Genomic DNA, 19,788 nt, shown 5'->3' on the forward strand with positions numbered 1-19,788 from the left:
AATTCTGTGTCTTGGCGAATGGTGTATCTTCAGGATCGCCACTTGATCCCATGCCTCATAAGATCTGGAAGGCATTTCAAACTGAGCTGTTTCCTCCGCTCCACGCCATTTGCTGCCAGTCACTGAGCACAGCAGTTGTGCCAGATAGTTGGAAGACGGCAATTGTTACACCATTGCTTAAAAAGGCCTCCTTGGACCCCTCAAGCCCGGCCAATTATAGGCCTATTTCGCTCCTTCCTTTCATAATAAAGGTGGTGGAGAAGTGGGTCACAAAAATACTGTCCAACTTTCTGGAAAAAAACTCCGGCCTGGATACAACACAGTTCGGCTTTAGGCCAGCTCACGGCACGGAGGCTGCTTTGGTCACCGTGTTGGACGATCTACGAACGCGTGTCGACATGGGGAAGTCAGCATTTCTAGTGCTGCTTGACATGTCGGCCGCGTTCGACTCGGTAAACCATGCAGTACTACTGGACCGTCTCCGGAGTGCAGGAGTTACCGGCCTGGCCTTGAGATGGATAACATCTTATCTCAGGGACAGACAGCAGGCAGTGGCACTACCACCTTTTCGCTCCGCCGTGCAGCAAGTGGTTCAGGGTGTCCCCCAGGGGTCGGCGATCAGCCCGATCTTGTTTAATCTGTATTTGCGCCCCCTGGTTGCCCTGGTAAAGTCATTCGGCATATCTGTCATCAATTATGCCGATGACACTCAATTGATTTTTTCATTTGAGGGCACCAGGGCAATATCGAGAGACACTTTCCACCGCTACATGTCGGCTACTGCGAAGTGGCTACGAGCCAACTCGCTCCAATTTAACGAATCCAAAACGGAGGTTCTTCATTGCTCCTTAGACCGTACCCCCCCGTCCGCTTCCGGACGATTTCTGGCCGACATCCATTCCAGGTACAGTAGAGGCTGCTAAGTCGGCCCGTAATTTGGGAGTTCTATTTGAACCCAACCTGCAGCTTGATGCCTCGGTGAATAGAACTATAGCGGGCTGTGTGGGCTTACTCCGTGCCCTACGTAAGATCTTAGCGCTTCTCCCTAAGGAGGCAAGGGCAGAGGTAGTGCGCAGTTCTATTCTTAGTCGATTAGACTACTGCAATGCACTACTTCTGGGAGCCCCAAAAACCTTGATCCTAAAGCTGCAGAGGATCCAAAATATGGTGGCTAAATTGGCTCTATTCCGCCCCCGATCTGCCTCTTCCTCGGGCGCATTAGCAGATCTTCACTGGCTACCCATCCAAGAGAGAATCTGCTTTAAGGCTCTCTGTCTCGTCTTTAAGGCTTTGCACGGACAGGGGCCGATTCCGCTTCAAAATCTCTTCTCCTGGTACTGCGCTGCCAGACCCCTAAGATCCTCCTCTGCGTTCCTAGTGACGGTTCCTAGGGTCAATAGAGTGAGGATGGGTGGCCGTGCTTTTAGCTTCACGGCTGCCACTCTTTGGAACACCCTTCCGCCGGCGCTGAGGTGTAGACAAGACTTCGCTCCTTTTAAAAAGGATCTTAAAACCTTTCTGTTCCCTAAACCAATGTAGTGATAGTATGCCTGCAGGATAGACGCAGTCTCAGCGCCAGGATACCCTTGGGGTGGCAGCCGCGCTTAACAAGTAAATAAATAAATAAATATGTATTCAAATAATACCTAGAAGGAAATTGTAGATTTCAACACGTTTGAAAGTAGGAAATTGATAAGCACTCATAGCAAGCACCAAATAAATGCAAACCTTTTCCCTCTTCTATCCCTCCACTATCCTTGTCAATCCAAATAACAGACTAACAAATCCACCGCTCAAAATAATTTCATATTTCACTATACTAATTCGTCACTAATCCTTTATGTGTTCCGGAGTAACGTGCTACTTGCCAAAAAAGTGTTTTGATGCCTTGTCAGGGGTAGTAAGTGCAGTATAAATGCAATTACAATACTCTGTCTAGATAGGTGCTATTGCTTTGAAATAAAATATGCACGTAGAATGCAAAAGCAGGAAAAGAGCAGGGCATGTAGCTTATCAGTGAGGCAAAGGTAAAATCTTATGGAACCAAGGAAAGTTTCACCATTGAATTAAGATTTTTGATTAAATAAAACCTCCCACAGCAAAAATTGGAGATGATTGATGTCAACCATAGAGCAGTGTTGTAAGCCCAAACTAATCTTGGGAAGACCATTAATTTAGAGGAGTATGCAAAAGGACTTCCCATTTTTTTTACTTTGCCCGTATCCCCATTCCATTGTCATTTTGCACATAACACCACCTCAGTGTGGACCCAGCCATATGCAAATAATCTTGATCTTGCTCCAACAGGAAGTGCCAGGCCTGGTCCTCTCTGAACCAGAACTCGATCAACCCAAGATTTTGTTCTTATTGAGTGTAGTTTGGTTCCAGTGGCACAGTGAGCTTGGGATCCACGCTTGGGCATATCTGTCCCTCTCACCAAGCCTTCCCTTTGTATGCTTTTCTTAGATCCTACAGAAAATTATATTGGAAATTGGCCCTGTCATTAGTGTTCTTGTTAAATTTACATGAGAATTTGAGTTTTTAGCTCTGATACAGTGCTTGACCAGGCACTATTGGTGGTACTGCGAATGTTTCCATGACATTCCCAGAAGGCTAGGTGAAAAGCAATGAAAATTATCAAAGGTGTAGTCTTGTCGTGAGACTTCTCATAAACTGATAAAACAGAACAGAAATCTAAGTTTATGTTCATTTAGGTACATGGTCCTCCTAATTCTTGTAAAAGTACGCCATGCACTCTAAATATGTATGCATTTATAAAATATTAAATATGATGATGACTGTACATAAGCTGTTAGAATGTTGTAAAGGACTAGTGAAGGGGTTCTCTGATGTCTGCAGAGAGCCTTTGAAGGGACGTACGTCAGAGGTGTGGGTTTGTTGATGTAGTGTGTGGGACTAACAGAGTGGTGGCTTACGGTGGCCAGAGATGTGGCGTAGGTCCAACCACGGTATTGTGTGTGGGTGGCAGAGGTATTGGGTGGGGACTTTGGCTTGTGGCTGATTGAGGTATGTCATGAGGCCAACAGAGGTGTGATGGTTTCTCAACAGAGGTGTGAGGTGGGTCCAAGAAAGGTGTGGCCTGGGCCCTGTTGGATGTAGATGGTGGCTTACTGAAGTAAAGATTGCAGCTCATGGAGCTACAGATCAGACCCTTTGTGCCCTGATTCTAGCACAAAGGCATGTTGCATTGTGTGCTAAGATCCTCCCTCCATAGGCTCTCAGCAGAATAACAGATTGCTGCGGTTCTGTGGAGCCAGCAAGGTTAGCTTCTCAGCAGCAATGTGTGATGTAATTGACCTGGCAAAGCAGTAGATGAATTCTGTTGAGGGATAGTAACTTAAATATTAACCCTAAGAAAAGAACATCATGTCTTCAGATGTCCAGCCTGGTGGTTCCAGAGACCTGTAGCTCCACTGATATTATGACTGATTTATATTTTCAGGAACTGGTTGAATATTATCAGGTTCATTCGTTAAAGGAAAGTTTCAAACAGCTGGACACGACGTTAAAGTATCCATACAAGTCGCGGGAACGCCCTCCTGCGCGGTCCTCACCACGGTCGCCAGGTAAGAGCAGCACATTTAGATGATGCGGGAAGTGTGTGTCGTGGGATATTGGTGGATATTAATTTCATGTGCTTTCTTTCTTACTCTGATCGCATAAAACCCCTACAGGCCTTGCGTCTCCTGTACAGGAGAAGTACTCCTTACTCTGCTGTAATTCATGTGTTACAAATACTCTCCCCCCAAATCTTCCTCAGCTGAGATTGTTATAATTTGTAGCCTTTCACCCCTGCCAGTGTTTATTGATTGCCCACCTTGAAGGCTATGGCCCCGTTAATGTCACATATGTATTTTGTTCCTTAAGGCGATGTCAGGGACAGACTACAGGTTCAGCAGTGCTCTTAACTCCTGTTGTCTGGTTTTAAAGGTTCATTGCTTGGCACTTCTCTTTGGGGATAGCATGATTCTTTCAATGTCCATTGTTTTTAGGGTTTGTTATGATTGTGTGATGCTTGATTCTGTGCTGTGCGTGCGTTTCCTCTGTTTTTGATTTTGTTCTGCTTGATTACTGGCCTTACTCTATTTTCATTAATTTCTTTCTGTTCTTCTTCTACCTTTTTATGTTTTCTTTAACCTCTTTGCAGCCTCCTGCGCTTCCTACAACTTTTCTTTTCTTAGTCCTCAGGGCCTCAACTTTACTTCTCAGAATTCGTCCTCTCCTTTCTGGTCAGGTACTATCTCTTTCTTCTGCACTGTGTTTTCATTGGGGGTGTACTACCACCTAGCGGCCATAATGTAAATTGCAGATCTGTAATTTATGTCCTCAGACTGTTCAGCAGCTTTCTTTTCACAAGCATTTGGAAAAGAAAGGTGAAAAGAAGTAGATCTCCATTTTGCATCTTGCTCAGTTTGTTGTGCAGACCATTATCCTCCTCACACTGTTTGTCAAAACACACTTTACCTGAAAAACAGAACAGGCTGATTATTTAGGAACATAACCTCTTTTGTGTTCCTTCCATCTGCAAATCTACCCAATCCCTTGGTAATACAGACACAAAAGAAATCCTAGCACAGACACACTAAGAAGCATTCGTGACTAAGCTTGTTCTGACGTGTTTATGCAAATATGCCCCCCACTTATGCTGAGCATAAGTGGGGGGCATAAGAGTTTCCCTCTTGAACAGGCATTGTTGTTGTAATACTCGTCAAGTTAACAAATATCAGGCAAATTAACCATACCAGCTGACATGCTTTCTACTAGAGTCTCCGACCTGTTTTGGCCATATTTTGGAGAAAGCGCAAAGGTTTATGCAGTGTCTTTATAAATATTAACAGAAATCGATGATGTCTAATATATGTATTTAAGTGCATCTAAGTTTAGGGAAGAGCAGCTGCTGCAATAGTGTGAAATGTATATTCCCCCAAGACCACTTTAGCAAGAGCAGCCGAATGCTGCTGATGTAATTGCACCTGTTACAGCTCGCGCCTCGTTTTCACAACAATGCAATCGCCCATATTGAGGTGGACTGAGAACTGTTCAATTATGATATAAAGTCATCTGGAAAAGGGAAGGCATTTAAGGGTTGTCGCGCGGCCCATTGAAAGAGTCGCATGTCAGGTGCTAATGGTGAACACAAGGATTCCCTCACTTTTTGCTGTGGGACAGTGTCCAGTGTGAGCCGCGTGCCAGTGTCTGATATGGATTTGACTTAACCCCCCTCCCTTACCTTTGTATTTTGCCCCCATACCTCACAACTCTTTTGTGTTGTTCAGTAAAGAGTGGCCTAGAAAGTAAAACAAGTCCCTAACTAAACATTTGGATCATGTGTTGCTTTGTAGTCTCAGTGGGGTTAAACCAAATAAGTAAAGTCACAAAAATACAATCATTATAAAATATTCCTCTGCCATATAGTGATTACAGAAAGATCACAGTGACATGTAAATGTAGTAGAGACATAAATGCAGAAAACAAGGTTTTTCTTAAAAATGTACAAATCAATTTTTATTCGTCATTATATTTAAAAATAAACATACATTTAAAAACATATTAAAAAAAACAATCCAATATTGTAATAAACTTGTGTTGATCAAGAAAACTACACAATAGTTGACGCAGCGTTTCGGTGAGATTAGGATCAACCACTTTCTTCAGGACAGAGTTTTCTATTAAAAATGTATCAATTAATCCCCTGTATGCTTCAGATAGGAAACATTCTTCTGGTTGATTTTGGTGTAAAAAGATGAGTGATGCGGTCTCAGAGATTTGCGGCAGAACCCACCCTACGCTGGTTCTACTACATGACGGGATTTCCATCTACCAAGGGCTGCCTAGTCTTAATTAGACCTCATGCCCCTTTGTTCACCAACCTGCACTTTCTGCCCCCCTCTCTCCCTTCCCCTTTTTCATCCGTGATTTCTCCCTTAGTCATTGTTTTCCTTCCCCTCCCTTTTCCCCTTTCTTTCTCTTGCTCTGAAAGTTCAATCACGAAAAATGAAGCCCCTGTCCTCAAAAACGAGTGTCTGTGCCCACCATCTGTTACCACTGGCGCAAATTAACCCTGAGTGGCAGCCACCAATGGCCAAAGGGGGCCGGGCTTCGATCTAAAGATGGAACCTGGATCGGCTTTGGGGGTCTGCCTCCATGTTGATACCCACCTCCTTTCTCGCACACGCTTTCACGAAGTTATTTAAATACCATGGAGCCTCCTTGCTCTTGCATCACTGCTCCAAATTTGCTTTCAGTTCCCCCCCAAATCTCCCATGGTTGTTATTGTTAATTTTGATTTGTAGAGCGCTTAATACCAATAGGTCTCTAAGCGCTTCAAGAAGAGCGGCGTCAGTTCCAGGGAGAGTAGCATACAGTTAGGCCCAAGCTTCTGTGAAAAGAAGGGTAATCCTACAATCCAGTGCAGGCAGGCTGTGTCTGGCGAGCTGAACTCTACAGCCTAAGTCCACACACCAAAGACAGCTCTTGAAGGATCATGTTAGGAAGATGGCTCATTATTTCTGAGGGGGCAACAGTCTTCTGATTCTGTAAGATTGCATGAAGACCCCCTTTATCCAAGCTGCCCAGGCTAGAGTAGCTGTTTCTATCCTTCCCAACATTCATCATTTTAAACTCTCCATTTTGAACTAAATTGAAAGGTGCACATGATACATTCTCCCCACCTTCAGAATCACACATATTCCTCCTTCTGATGTCATTAGTGAAGCAGACAAGAGGATATAGCTGCTTTGAATGTCTTGCACACTGGCGAGAAAACAGACCTCTACTTGTTAGTCTGCCAGAGCAACACCAAATCTGAGAAGCCAGGCTATAGATGAAGATTTTCTTCATAGCTACACATTTAACACTGTTGGCAATACTGTGGGCAAAGGCAAATAAAACATCACTTTTTCTAAAGACAAACATTGTTTTAAACTCTTCGATACTCATGACCGCTCCCGGCCTTCATGAGTCACGGTGGGCGTGTGCTGATGACGGCCGGGAGCCGTCATGACCACGCCCGCGATTGGAATGTTCAGCACTGTGGCGGAATTCGCTCTCTTCCTCCCCAGTAAAGGAGCATGCCGAGAAAAATATTTGTAATGTACAGAAAATTGTATTGTGGGCATCTACGCACTTTTCTGGGTGCCCCAACCTGCTAGGGAACCCCCCCACCCCTAAGAGAAAATGAGGATATTACACGACAGGGTAAGAAGAGCGATTAAATCTCTATATAAATGTAAGACCACATTTTGTGAACAACAAAAGACGCTTTTATGAACCGGGTGCAATATTTATTGGCAATAATCTAATTTAGATAATTGATTAAATTATTTAAGAGATTTGTATTTTGATTGATAAACACCTTAGACATTTAATAAATCTGCTTTTCTAAACCACTTATTATTAGATCCCTTGACTAACAACAAATATCTTTGAATTTTACGTTTCTCATTAAGGAATTCTTGTGTCAAAATGTGTGTGGACATAAAATACCTGGATTTAATGAATAATTATCCCCTCCTTGATCCGCCTTAGTGACCTTGAAATGTTTCTAGTATTGAGCAAAGCACCATAGGAGAAAGGGTAGCCTCTGTGTAGGCCCATGCACTCTGGAACTGGCTAGACAAATGAAGTCAATATCTTTAAGGACAGAGATGCTGCCAAGTTTAGATGGTGCCATGCATTGCATGAGTGATTATGAGCTCTTCGAGTTTAAGGCGCTCTACAAATCCCATCCACTAATAATGCAGACACTCTTATAGGGCGGAATCGGAAAGGCGTTGCATAAAACAGGGTTCAGCTGCCTTGGATTTCCAAGATTACGCCAGGAAACCTTAAACCTTCATGAGGCGAGTTGTCCTCAGGCAAACAATATGATGATAAAGGTTGCAGCACAATTTTCTTATATTTTAATAACAATATTTTTTCCACATGGAAATATTTTCCTTCACCCTAAGTAAGGTAGGGATTCCATGCCCAATCCCACCAAGAAAATACATTTACTCCTATCGTTTGTACAAGCATATTTCTGCGTGTTGGGGCAGGTCAGTAAAAGATGTGTCTGATTACCCACAACTTTATGACTTTGTGGGTTTTGCAAACTGTTTCCTTGAGCACAATGACAGACCTTCCTGTGCAACAATTTACATTTCTACATGGAATTTCTAAATCTTAAATTCGTTCAAATCTAGTGTTTTTTTTACACATTAACATGAACCTATAAAATACTTTGTGAGGCTGGTCTTGAGTTCCACTAGTCATGTTCCTAACACCATTCAAAAACTGCATCAGTGTTAGGGCTCAGAAGCAATTTAGCATCCTGTTAAATTTAGAATTTTTCTAAGTCTTTTTGGGGACATCAAAGAACAAAGGGCATTTTGTTAGCCGGTATTTCCTGGATTCAGTGAGTACTGTTGCTGCAAACAGAAATTGAAAGGCAGGGGCAAGGCTTCTCTTTAGTTATAATTAAATGTAAGTGCTTTCAGATATGCCAGGCAAAAGGACAGCAGTGCTTGCAATTCCACAGTGTTATTTTAGGCCTGTGCTTGCTGTTCTACTCCTCTAGTCTAGACATGTGTTAGTGGCCATCAATCGGCTATGGAATTGGACCAGTACAGCTGTTTTCTTATATAATTTCTGTAGAATAATAATGTGATCTTGGGAAATCGAAGTCTTCTATCTAGCCCTAAGCCGCATCTGCCCTTTCTGCCAAACCTTAGAACACTTAGACAGTGGGCAAACCCTGTAGTATAAAGAGTTATATAAAGAAAGGCATTTAGAGTTTTTGCATCAAGACAACTATAAACTCTGTCCTTAACCATAAACCTGGAAAAAACACAAAAACAGGAGAAGATGTATAAAAGTATGGCTGTGAATAACCCACTGTCACTAACTCATTCAAGACATTAAACATAGGATTACATAATAAGTGTATTTGTAGAGCAACCCTTGGGTCTCTTGGTGCTAAAGTAAAAATGCTTATTGTTACTCAACAATTTTCTGCAATCCGGTTTGGATCCTTGTTTGGTTTAGGGAGCACGTTTTGGAGACCAAACCAATCAGTGTAATCAAGAAATAGAGGGGACCAGTGAGGACATTCGATTGAACAGTTCATACCTTGGTCTTGCTCCACATTCCATCAGCTCCAGCATGCCCAGTGACATCAAGTGATGTGGTGTGTTCTTCTTGCATCCGTTGTTCATCATTGTAAAGTCCCATCTCCATCTCTTCATGCTTATGCCGGGCAACGTGTTTAGCAGAGTTCAACCTGGGTGTTATAATGCAAGGCACTTTGACACACAGTCTTAGTTTCTCTGTGCATGGTTGCATTTCTGGTGCAACTAGTGGTGACAGCCTTTCAATGACCATACACCCACACCAAAACATGACATAGAAGCCCGCAGATTCAACATTTAGTCTTCACTATATATGACGCGAGATCCGCATTGAAACTTCCCCGGCTCACTCCTTTGCTCCAGGCTGATTCAATGCACCATTCTCAGCTTATGATGGATGGACAAGGGAAGGCGTGACAGCTGCTATGCACAGATATTCTAATTTACAGGATAGCAGTGTTGACTATTCTGCTGCACCAGTGATTTGTCTGTACCTGACTTCTGGATCTGAGCCAAAGGCAAGGACTTACAGACTGGTAACAGACAATCAAGCACATTTCACCAGCTCTATTTTCAATGAGTAGTCTGTTTTGAAAGTTCAGCTAATGACACATCTGTACTACTGACTACCCAGAGCCACACACCACCATTTCCTAAATAACAATGTGTACAAGATGGTAATCTCACATGAGTAAATCTGTTTTAGATCCATGAACTGATATTTAAAGGCAGAATGAATTGTGGCATTAAGGTTGATCTCTGCATTGCCAGGCACCACTATTGAGCACTGTTTGTGACCATGTACATTGTTTTTGCACCAGTGTGATTGCTGGTCTTTTTCTCTTCTCCCATTAGTCTTCACACCACGGTCTGTAGGAACTGCAGTGGCAAGATACAACTTTGCTGCCCGTGACATGCGAGAACTCTCCCTGCGGGAGGGTGACGTGGTGAAGATTTACAGCAGGATCGGTGGTGACCAGGGGTGGTGGAAAGGGGAGACAAATGGACGGGTGAGTATCGTAGGAAATTGCAGGTTGCAGCTTCACTACTGGGCGCAGAGCATTTAAAGTACTATTCTAAGTTGCTTAACTCGGTGGCTGGTCACACGGACAAAATACCAAATGCTACCCAAGTGTATGCACACATTTACTAAGGCATGCATATTGAATGATGGTACCAAGTGTCAGGTGCATCCAGTTTGTGGAGAATGAAAAAGGTGTACATTTGAAAATTCCCTGCATATTTAGAATTGCATTGAGATTGAAATGGGATGAGGAGATGCTGCAACAAGGACTGTAGTACACTGGTGGTTAGTAGTAAGAGATGGATCTAAGACGCTTTTCAAGGAGAGTTAAGCAATTAGTAGAGTTTCTACAACTGTGATCTGGCCCTTAATGAAGCAGATGTTTCCAGAATCAATCCCCCTTGCCTGCTGCCCCGAACGTCATTCGATTTCATACTAACGTTATCCCCTGGTAAGCGGTATTTGAGGCAAACCTTGGTGGGAATTGTCATGAAGATTTGAAAATACCATTTTCTCCTACTGTAATAAGAAAGAGTAGTTAACACATATGTAGTTTTCTAAAGGCATGAAATATTAGGCTAGTTAATCAATCATCTGCTGAAGCATTTTCATTCCATTTGTTTTCTAATGGATGCTTTCAACTGATTTCTTTCCTTTAATATATTCCCTAGTGCCAAACTTTAATATTTCCCAGCATTGTTCCTCACATGCCAGTTGGTGGTGCTATATGGCTACCTGGTTACTTCATTCGGCCCTGGAAGCACTGGAGCACCATGCAAGCTCACCCACTGGACACTGACATAAGTTCTTTCTTTCCACATCCTCGGATGTTGACCCAGAGCTCTACTCCCAACTTTGCGTTTTTCCAATTAATCCAAACTTTGTTGCAAAGGCGCGTGCCTAGGAGTTTGTGTCCCCCAAAATGGCACGATTGAAACCATGCAGCAATTGCAAGTAATAGATGTCAGTCACAGACCTGCACAACATTTTCTATGATGCTTGCCTCTGGCCATGAATCAAAGAGGTACAGTAAGTGATGCTCCCAAAGGCAGTCACAGGGTAGGAGGCAAACCTTTATGTCATTGAGAATAATAACAGCAGTCCTACATCAAGTCATGGGTATGTTCTCTATCATGGTCATGTGCATAGGTTGCTCTTCTGTGATGTCCCGCTCTAAATCTTCCGATAAGTCAAAGTCAAAAATTCACCATAAGTGCAAGGAAGCCAAGTTGGACTCATCCCCATAACTCCAGTCAAAGCCAGGCGAGAATTTGCAAGGGTCTGGCGTACTCAGACTGTGAGCCAGCCCTGCATTGGTTCTTGGTGCACCCTGAATTACCTGGGCTATCGTCAACTCCACAGTAGGTAGCGGCCTTCTTGGAGGCCCATACTGCAAATTTTCCAGCTGCTACCAGCTTAGTCTGGTGTGCCTTTGGGTCCCACAGACCTCTGTCCTCAAGGCCTTCCCCTGGCAGTGATTGCCCTCTCAGCACACATTTTCAGAGCTCATACAGAAGCTCATTCAGACTTCCACTCCGGCTTTTCAGATCTATGCCAGTTTGGTCCATGCAGGCTCCTGTACCGGATCCAGTTCCAATGCTGAGTTCTGACCCCAAACTAGCATGAGCCTATCTCATGCTATGAAGTAAGTATGGTGCAACCAGTGGTTGTGCAGCCATGCCTGCAGCATTGACCTCGCGCTCAACACCAGTACGCAGCGCAATTGAAGGTGCGAACATGCAAATTGGTTCACCTAAGAATATTGCCAGCCCTCGATAAATCCAAATGTACAATAATTCAGCTGGAACCACATTGTTGCCTTAACTCACTGTATATATTTTTGCACCAGTCACCCTGCGCCGCCTTTCTGCTGTTCACATTGTCTCTTGCGTCGCCACCGTGCACATCACTTGCACTTCTTTGTACAGTGTCAAGCGCACACAACCTAAGTTCATTCGATAGTTTGTGATGTGTTCTTTGATGGAAGGACAAGACCAGACTTTTCTTTTTTATATTTGTTCCTTTCCTTATTTATTGTATCACAAAATGGTACTTGTATATATGAAAACCAGCCGACACGTGTTTCGTCAAAAACGGGGTAGACCCGTGACTCTTCAGGGCTGTTGGGGTTAGGCTGAGGTCAGTATCGTCGGACCGGTGATAATTCCAAGAACGAGAACTGACAGAAGTCTCTCACCGTAACCGGCTTACTGAAAAGCCTCAACGATGGGTCAAGCGGATTTGCTTGCCCGTCTGTGACCGACCGTATACTGAACGGCGGCACAACCTGCTTTTCCTGTGTGAAGGAGCACCTCCTTCGCGTACACATGAACATTACTTACCCATGCCCGATTAGGACCGGGTTGGGATTATCACCGGTCCGACGATACTGACCTCAGCCTAACCCCAACAGCCCTGAAGAGTCACGGGTCTACCCCGTTTTTGACGAAACACGTGTCGGCTGGTTTTCATATGTACAAGTACCATTTTGTGATACAATAAATAAGGAAAGGAACAAATATAAAAAAGAAAAGTCTGGTCTTGTCCTTCCATCAAAGAACACATCACAAACTATCGAATGAACTTAGGTTGTGTGCGCTTGACACTGTACATAGACTTATAGAAGGCAGAGCTCCTCTCTCCCTTCTCTCGCAGAGAATAGGGTCATCTCTGATCAAGCTGCACCAACAAACAACAATCATAACAACCACCTCGAACCTACCAGCTGTTGAGCGCCTTGCTATTTCTGAACAACAACCCTACGCCGAACTTTGAACTTGCACTTCTTTAGCACCAAGTACAATTAGGGTTGTACCAATTTGTTTATTTACAGTGCTGCTACAACTGTCATTTGTTCTGGATAAATATGATGCCATGAGCACATCTATACCTACAAAAAGAGTCTCCTTCATCCTTTCTGATAATGTTTTTGACATATCCATTGTAAATTGTCTTTAATTTTTACCAGTGGGGATACCATATTTTTGTACAATATTATTTACCCCAATCCCAACGTGGTTGATGGGTTCTGCTCCTGTGGGCCATACAACACCAGTACTAGGCGCCTTCTTTAGGTCTGACTGCGCAGTGGTCTAGGGCATGGCCAATGTCCCGTATAGTGATTAAACATGGGGAGGCACCCAATCTGCACACCCCTCATTACAATAATGATGGAATGGAATGTAATTTAACATGTAACATGCTAATGGGCTATATGAGGGCAGTGACAGAGTCGCAGTTACCACCTGTTCCACCAAGAGAAGAAGGCGCCACTTTTGATGTGGAAGTGGGACGAGCAGCAGAAGTGCTAGATCATCAGTTGCCCATTTTGTAAACCAAATCTGATTGATTGACTGAAATTCCTCAACCATCTTTTTCATCTGGCCCACTGTTACCATTTAACAAGCCCTTTGCATATACTGTCATGAGCACTATCTTTTGACAAGACACCCATTGCCTAAATGTTTTGTAAAGGCAGTCACAGGAAAAGGCAATCGGAAGGGTTTTCCTTCGAACCCCTGGTTAGGGAGTAGAAATGTATTGATTCATTTGCAAAGAAAATGTTTTCCTCAGCCATCATGGCTTTACTGTCTTTGAATGCAGTGTGCCTTTTTACATAGGCACATCCATGCCTTATGGGAAATGGCCAGTGAAATCGTGTCACCATTCTGGAGGACCTCAGAAACATACTGGACCAAACATTCCAGGATGGACTGGATGCAGCACAGTATGGGTTTGCGTACAGGTGTGGACAGTATAGGTCATGCTATTGGCATCAGCGAAACACTTAGAGGGCACGCCAGGATATTTTCAGCTGGACTATCAGGGGGTTTCCAAGCATTCCTTATGCCCATGCCCTCCAATGGACCTAGTCGTATGTAGAGAAGGTTGCCTCTGTGCTCAAATAATTAAAAGTCACGCCAATGGCTTGGCTTGCTGGCACTGTCAACCTTTTCAGCCATTGCAGTAGCCACATGCGGTTCCTTTATAGCTGTGTGGGGGCGTTGACCCCCCCTACTGCAAGGCCCAACACCAGAGACACACACGTTATTTTCTCCTACCGTGCTGCCATGTATTCCCCATTAGGGGTGGGGCTAAAGCGGTTCGGATTGATTTTGAAAACCAGAAGCATTTATCTGGACATATTTGTTTTTGCTCTGGCCAGCTGTGATGAATCCAGATGTCCAGGTAAGATTGTGTTTGAGGCATATGAGCTGCAGATCTCACACTTAGTATTAGATCACCATCTGGTGTTGGGCTCGGATGCATGCACGTTGTTGTCTTGAAAGAAGTCTTTGTAGTCACGAGATAGATGACTCCTCCCTTGGACGATAGTGTGCATGGGCATCGACTCCATCCTTAGATTGTTATTTCTCCGCCATTGGGTTCGGATGCAACTTTTGTGCTCCAGTTCGAAATCTCTATTTAAACTACTTCGACGCGAAAAACTTCCACAAACTCTTCCCTTCGGCTCATGGAAAGGACGCCATTCAAGAAATGCCCCCAGTGTGGAGCAAAATTCCCGCATAGTGACCATCACAAGTTCTGCAACCTGTGCCTATCACCTGAACACGACGAGTCCAGCTGTCCAGTCTGCACATCCTTTCGATCAAAGAAGACCATTCGAGATAGAAGGGCTCAACGACACATCATGGCGCAGAGATCCGCTCCGGAACCAGTGGACATCTTCGACGAAAGCCCAGATGTCCCAGAAGAAGATTCCGAAGAACTCAAAATCGTATCAGAGGCAGAAGACTCGGAGGACCCCATCACTCCGGGTCAGCGAGTGAGTACTACTGCCCCTATCCCAACCCCACCACCAAAACCGAAGGCAATGGTCAAGACTTCCCCTGCTGGCCCCAGTCGCGACTGAAAACGCACTTCAGAAGCCCGAAGAAAAAAGAATAGCCTTCCGGTAGCTCGGGACCGAGCAAACCGCATGTACCAATCCCATCTGCACCTTGGGCGGCGAAACCAAAAGAACTTGCGGTTCTGAAATTGGTTCCGACGCCTTCCACCTCCAAAGACAAATCGGCATCGAAAAGGTCGAGGCCCGTGGATAACCCGGCTTTGAACGTTTCCAAGCCTAAAGATCCCGCTTCGGCTCCGAAACCAAGAGCATCGGAACCAAAACCTAAGCCTAAGAACTCTACCACGCCTCCTAAGGCAAAAGACAATGAAAGTCAACACCAGCCCCACTCGGAACCGAATAAATCGGCGCCGAAAGCGGTTCCCGAGGAAGAGGAACTTTTTCATCCGGATCCTGTCGATCCTAAACAGAAAAAGATTTATGTTGATCCAGAAACAGGACATGTCATGACTGTGCCATATAAGAAGCCAGTACCTGTGAAGAAGAAGGACTCTTCCACATCACCTTTTTCTCCTTCTTCTCCTCTATTTCTTGCTAACCCACTTCCTCTCCCTAAATCTATTATACCACCTCAGCCTGAAACTACTCCACCTCATACACCCCCAGATGATGATGATGATGACCTAGGGGTGGGGGGTGACCCAAATAACCCTTTCACGTATCCAAATGACCCAGATGATTGGGAGTACCCTGTCTCAACAGATATACCAGACTTCCCAAGCCCACACACAAACCCCTCAAAACCATCTCCCCCAGATGATAACATTGGTTTTGGACAGTTAAGTAATAGGGCTGCCATCTATCATGGCATCAAAATGCACTCGGATGCAGCAGAAGAGGACTTTCTTTTGGATACATTTGAACAGTCACAAAAGACAGTGCAAATATTGCCATTGATCAAGGGAGTCATTAAACATGCCCCGAGGTGTTTAAAGATCCCATAAGTGCCAGGATTCTTAATCCTAGAATAGAGAAAAAGTATAGACCTGCCCCCTGAAGATCCTGATTACATTAAGGGACAGCTGCTTTTGGATTCTCTAGTAGTTTCCAACGCTAGAAAGCGTGCAAACTCCCAAACCTCCGGGGAGGCGCCACCCCCTGATAAAGAATCCAAATTGCTAGACACTTCTGGCAAAATGGTAGCTGCGCAAGCAGCTAATCACTGGTGCATAGCCAACACGCAGACACTGCTCACACGATATGATAGGGCTCACTATGACCAGTTAGAAACCCTACTACAACATTTCCCTGATCAATATAAAACATAAGCAAATGGTCTTATCCAAGAGGGCAAGCTAATTCCAAATGCATCAATAAAATGCGCACTTGACGCAGCAGACACTGCCTCTAGATCCATCAATACCGGTGTGCTCCCTAGGTGACATGCCTGGCTGCACATCTTAGGCTTTAAGCAGGAAATCCAAACTACCATCCTCAACCAGTCGTTCAACCACCAACAACAACGTTTTGGCTCATCTGTGGACACTGTACTTGAGAAAATGAAAAAAGACACTGAAACTGCTAAGTCCATGGGAGCTTTACAATCTCCACAAACACGTGACTCCTTTCATCGCTCCTTCTATAGAGGAACGTCCAAAAACATGAGAGCAGACACTTCATCTTCGATTAAAGCCACTACACAAACATCCCCCAATAGAGGATACTTTAGAGGCGTGTTGGACTTTGGCCCTTAGGGCAGGTTCACCCCTAGACTTTTTGCTTGAAATGGTGACCTGGAGATGGTGATTTTTGGATTGTGCGCACTTTCACTGTGTCCCAGTGGAAAGTGCGTGCGCACTCTGAGTGCATGTGCTGAGCTAGGCCTGCCCGCCCATAGGAATGCATGGGGGAAGGTATGTGTCCCTGGTAGTTCCTGATGCGTGGGGTGTACAGGCTTGAGTCTGGTATGTGTGAACTCGTGTGAGTGAATGCTGCGCAACGGTGTATGCAGCATGTATGTGTCTAGTAGCGAAGCGCCATTTCTAGACATGGCTGTACGTGTGCTGTGAGGGTGCTGGCGTGTGATTGGCTGGAGCTGGCTGGCATGCCAGGCTCCAGGAAGTCTGGATGGGTCTGCCCGGTGGTGAGTGGGAGATTAGCATGAGTGATGTGTGGGAGGAGTGTACCTGTGTCCTGGATGGGCTGGGTTTTCCCCACACAATGCTGGCTCCGCCCCCCTGTGGTGTGTCTAATGACCCAAGCCCTGCCAGTGAATAGAGAGGGTGGTTGAGGTAAACAGAGTACTCAAGAACCAGCTGCGACTGGTTCCGCCCCCACTCTGCACCCTTGAACAAAGGAATGCACTGTATAAAAATGGGGCTGTGTCCCCACAGAAGTTGTTCTCTTCCAGGATCCTGAGGGGGCTGTTGCTGCTGCTGGGCCAGAGGACCGCCACTTGGGGTGTCTCCCTGCCTGGAGACCCAGTGTGCTGGCTCTGGGCCCAGCCCTGCCCCCCTGCCTTGCTGAAGGACTCTGCTGGACCTTTATTTTACTTATAGCGCCTGGGAGCGCTCTATTTTGGTCCTCTAGCGCTTGAGAGCGCTGTATTTGGCATTTAGCGCAGGGAGCGCTGTAAATTGCCTTTTAGCGCTGAGGAGCGCTTTGCCTGCCTAGCGAGTGCCCACCTCGCTTATTTTGGTTAATTTGCCCCCTGGCAGGTGCCCACCCGGCCAGGGACCTTGCCGCTATATTTTAAGTTTACCTCGAGGGAGCCCACTCCTCGGTAAACTCATCCCCCGCCTACGAGTGCCTGGAACGGGCCGCCGCGCTGCCCGCGACGACCCGGAAGTGCAGGGCCCGTCGGCCAATCACAGCGCGGCCCCGGGGGAAGCGACCGGAAGTCCCGCCCCGCAGCCGCGACCTGGAAGTCAGGCAGGCCGGGGGCAGGAGCGAGGAAACCAGAAGCAGACGGGAGGCCACCCCGTGCTCCGGTGAGGGGAAAAGCCGGCGTCTTTCCTTGTCCCCCCCAGGCTCCCAAAGCGAGGGAGAGCCCGGGGGAGAAGTCTGAGGAGAGCCCCGGGACCAGCGGGAGAGACCCGCCTCCGCTGGAGACCAGCCGGTGAGTGTGGCCGTTCTGGAGGGAGGGGCGCCGGGACACATTGTCGGTGTCCGCCCCCCCCCCCCCCGCCACCCTCAGCAGCGCGACCTCGCGCCCACGTGTTTAGAGCCTGAGAGAGGCTCTGGGGGCATTTTCTGTTGAAGCCTTGCGAGGCTCGATTGCCGGCACCGGGGCATTTGTTCTTAGAGCCTGCAGGGCTCTTGGGGGACATTCTGGATTGAGTCCACGAAGGGCTCCGGCGGCCATTTGTGAGAGAGGGGGGCGTCGGGGCATATTGTCGGTGCCCGCCCCCCCCTGTGTGCTCGCCCCAACCAGTGGGGCATTTCTTTACGTAGAGCCAGCGAGGCTCTTGGCAAGCATCATTGCTTTGGGTCCCCAGAGCGAGGGACCCCACAGCCCAGCGAGGCTGCACCTTTTGTTGCTGGAGCCCTGAGAGGCTCAGCAGCCCCCTTACTTGTGTAAGAGAGCCTGAGAGAGGCTCACCAGTGCCACAGTGGTGGTTCTTCGAGCCCAGAGAGGCTCCAACGTTGCCCTAACTTTCCCTGCACCAGTTGCCCAGCACTTTGTGGGCAACTGCTACGTTTAGGCCCCTGACATTGGGACACAGGGACAGTCACAGGTGGTGACTTACGTGAGTTTGGCGCAATTGTACTTTCTATGCACCTCTGAATGTATTGATTATGCGTCATGTGCCTTTACACCTCTGAATGTATTGTGATGCATCATGTGTTTTCCTCCTTACACCTCTGAATGAATGTTATGCATTGCATCATGTGTTTTCCTCTTACACCCCTACAGGTATTGTAATACATAGGTGGTTGTTTTCTCCCTAGTACAGGTGGTGCTAGTGAGATCCTGGTTACCAGTGATTACTGGTTGTGTGCTAATTTGGTGCTATATTCTATGTACTAAGTGCTATTTCTGAAAGTGCTACTTCTGATTCCTGACAGTGGTCCAGGTGGCCCTGTCTTGTACATATCCCCTGTAAATTCTGCCCGTGCCCCTGGCACATTGTAAAGTGTGTGTTTTATCTAATGTGTTTTGGTGTAATACAAAGGCTATTTTTATATAACCTTGTGTGGAGTTTCCTTTGTGGTGGGCCTTTGGTTGTTGTTGCTGGGGTGCGTGCGCAAATACTTAGCCTACATCGCCTCCAAGTTTAGCCTTGCTGCTCGCGCCACGTTACCTAGAGGGTGAGTAGGGGTTATCTTGGCGTGTAACTCCCTTGCCCTGACTTGGGTGTGGTGGTCTCTGACTGACTTTGGCGAAAGCCTTGGCCAGCCGGGGATCCCATTTCCAACATTGGCGGCAAGCGGTGGGATAAGGATTTGTGTTTGACTTGTACCTTAGTAGCAGCTGGCTGCACCACAAAACTCTGCATTTTAGATGACCACATTTTAGGGGATTGTATTGTTTTTGAAATTCCATTGTTTCTTCTCCTGAAGAGTGTCATTTGATTGTGTTCAGTACATTTGTCCCCCGCCCTGCTTCCAGAGTTTGGTACCTGTGTCGCTTTTGGTCAGGTTGAGAAGTCAGGGGTGGTAGAAACTGCCTTACCGATCCGAGGGGAGGGTGTGTGTGGATGAATGGTGTGTTTTCCTGGACGCATGAGTATGAGTTCTCTTTGATAAGGAGATTGTTGAAGTTTTGGAATTGTGTCCTCTTACTTCAGATTGTTAAGTCCCCTGTGTTGCACGTGTCTGTGAGC

General features: G+C 46.0%; 1 protein-coding gene across 1 annotated transcript in view; it reads left to right on the forward strand.

Moving 5' to 3' along the window:
* VAV2 (vav guanine nucleotide exchange factor 2) overlaps positions 1 to 19,788 on the forward strand; it is an 832,583-nt gene that overhangs the window by 797,298 nt on the left and 15,497 nt on the right. Inside the window, exons 25-26 of the mRNA XM_078641956.1 lie at positions 3,464 to 3,587; positions 9,984 to 10,138. Of these exons, the coding sequence (XP_078498082.1) occupies positions 3,464 to 3,587; positions 9,984 to 10,138 (279 nt within the window). The remainder of the gene's footprint in view (positions 1 to 3,463; positions 3,588 to 9,983; positions 10,139 to 19,788) is intronic.

The sequence above is a fragment of the Lissotriton helveticus genome, chromosome 5_1 (genome assembly GCF_964261635.1).
Source record: "Lissotriton helveticus chromosome 5_1, aLisHel1.1, whole genome shotgun sequence".
Taxonomy (NCBI): domain Eukaryota; kingdom Metazoa; phylum Chordata; class Amphibia; order Caudata; family Salamandridae; genus Lissotriton; species Lissotriton helveticus.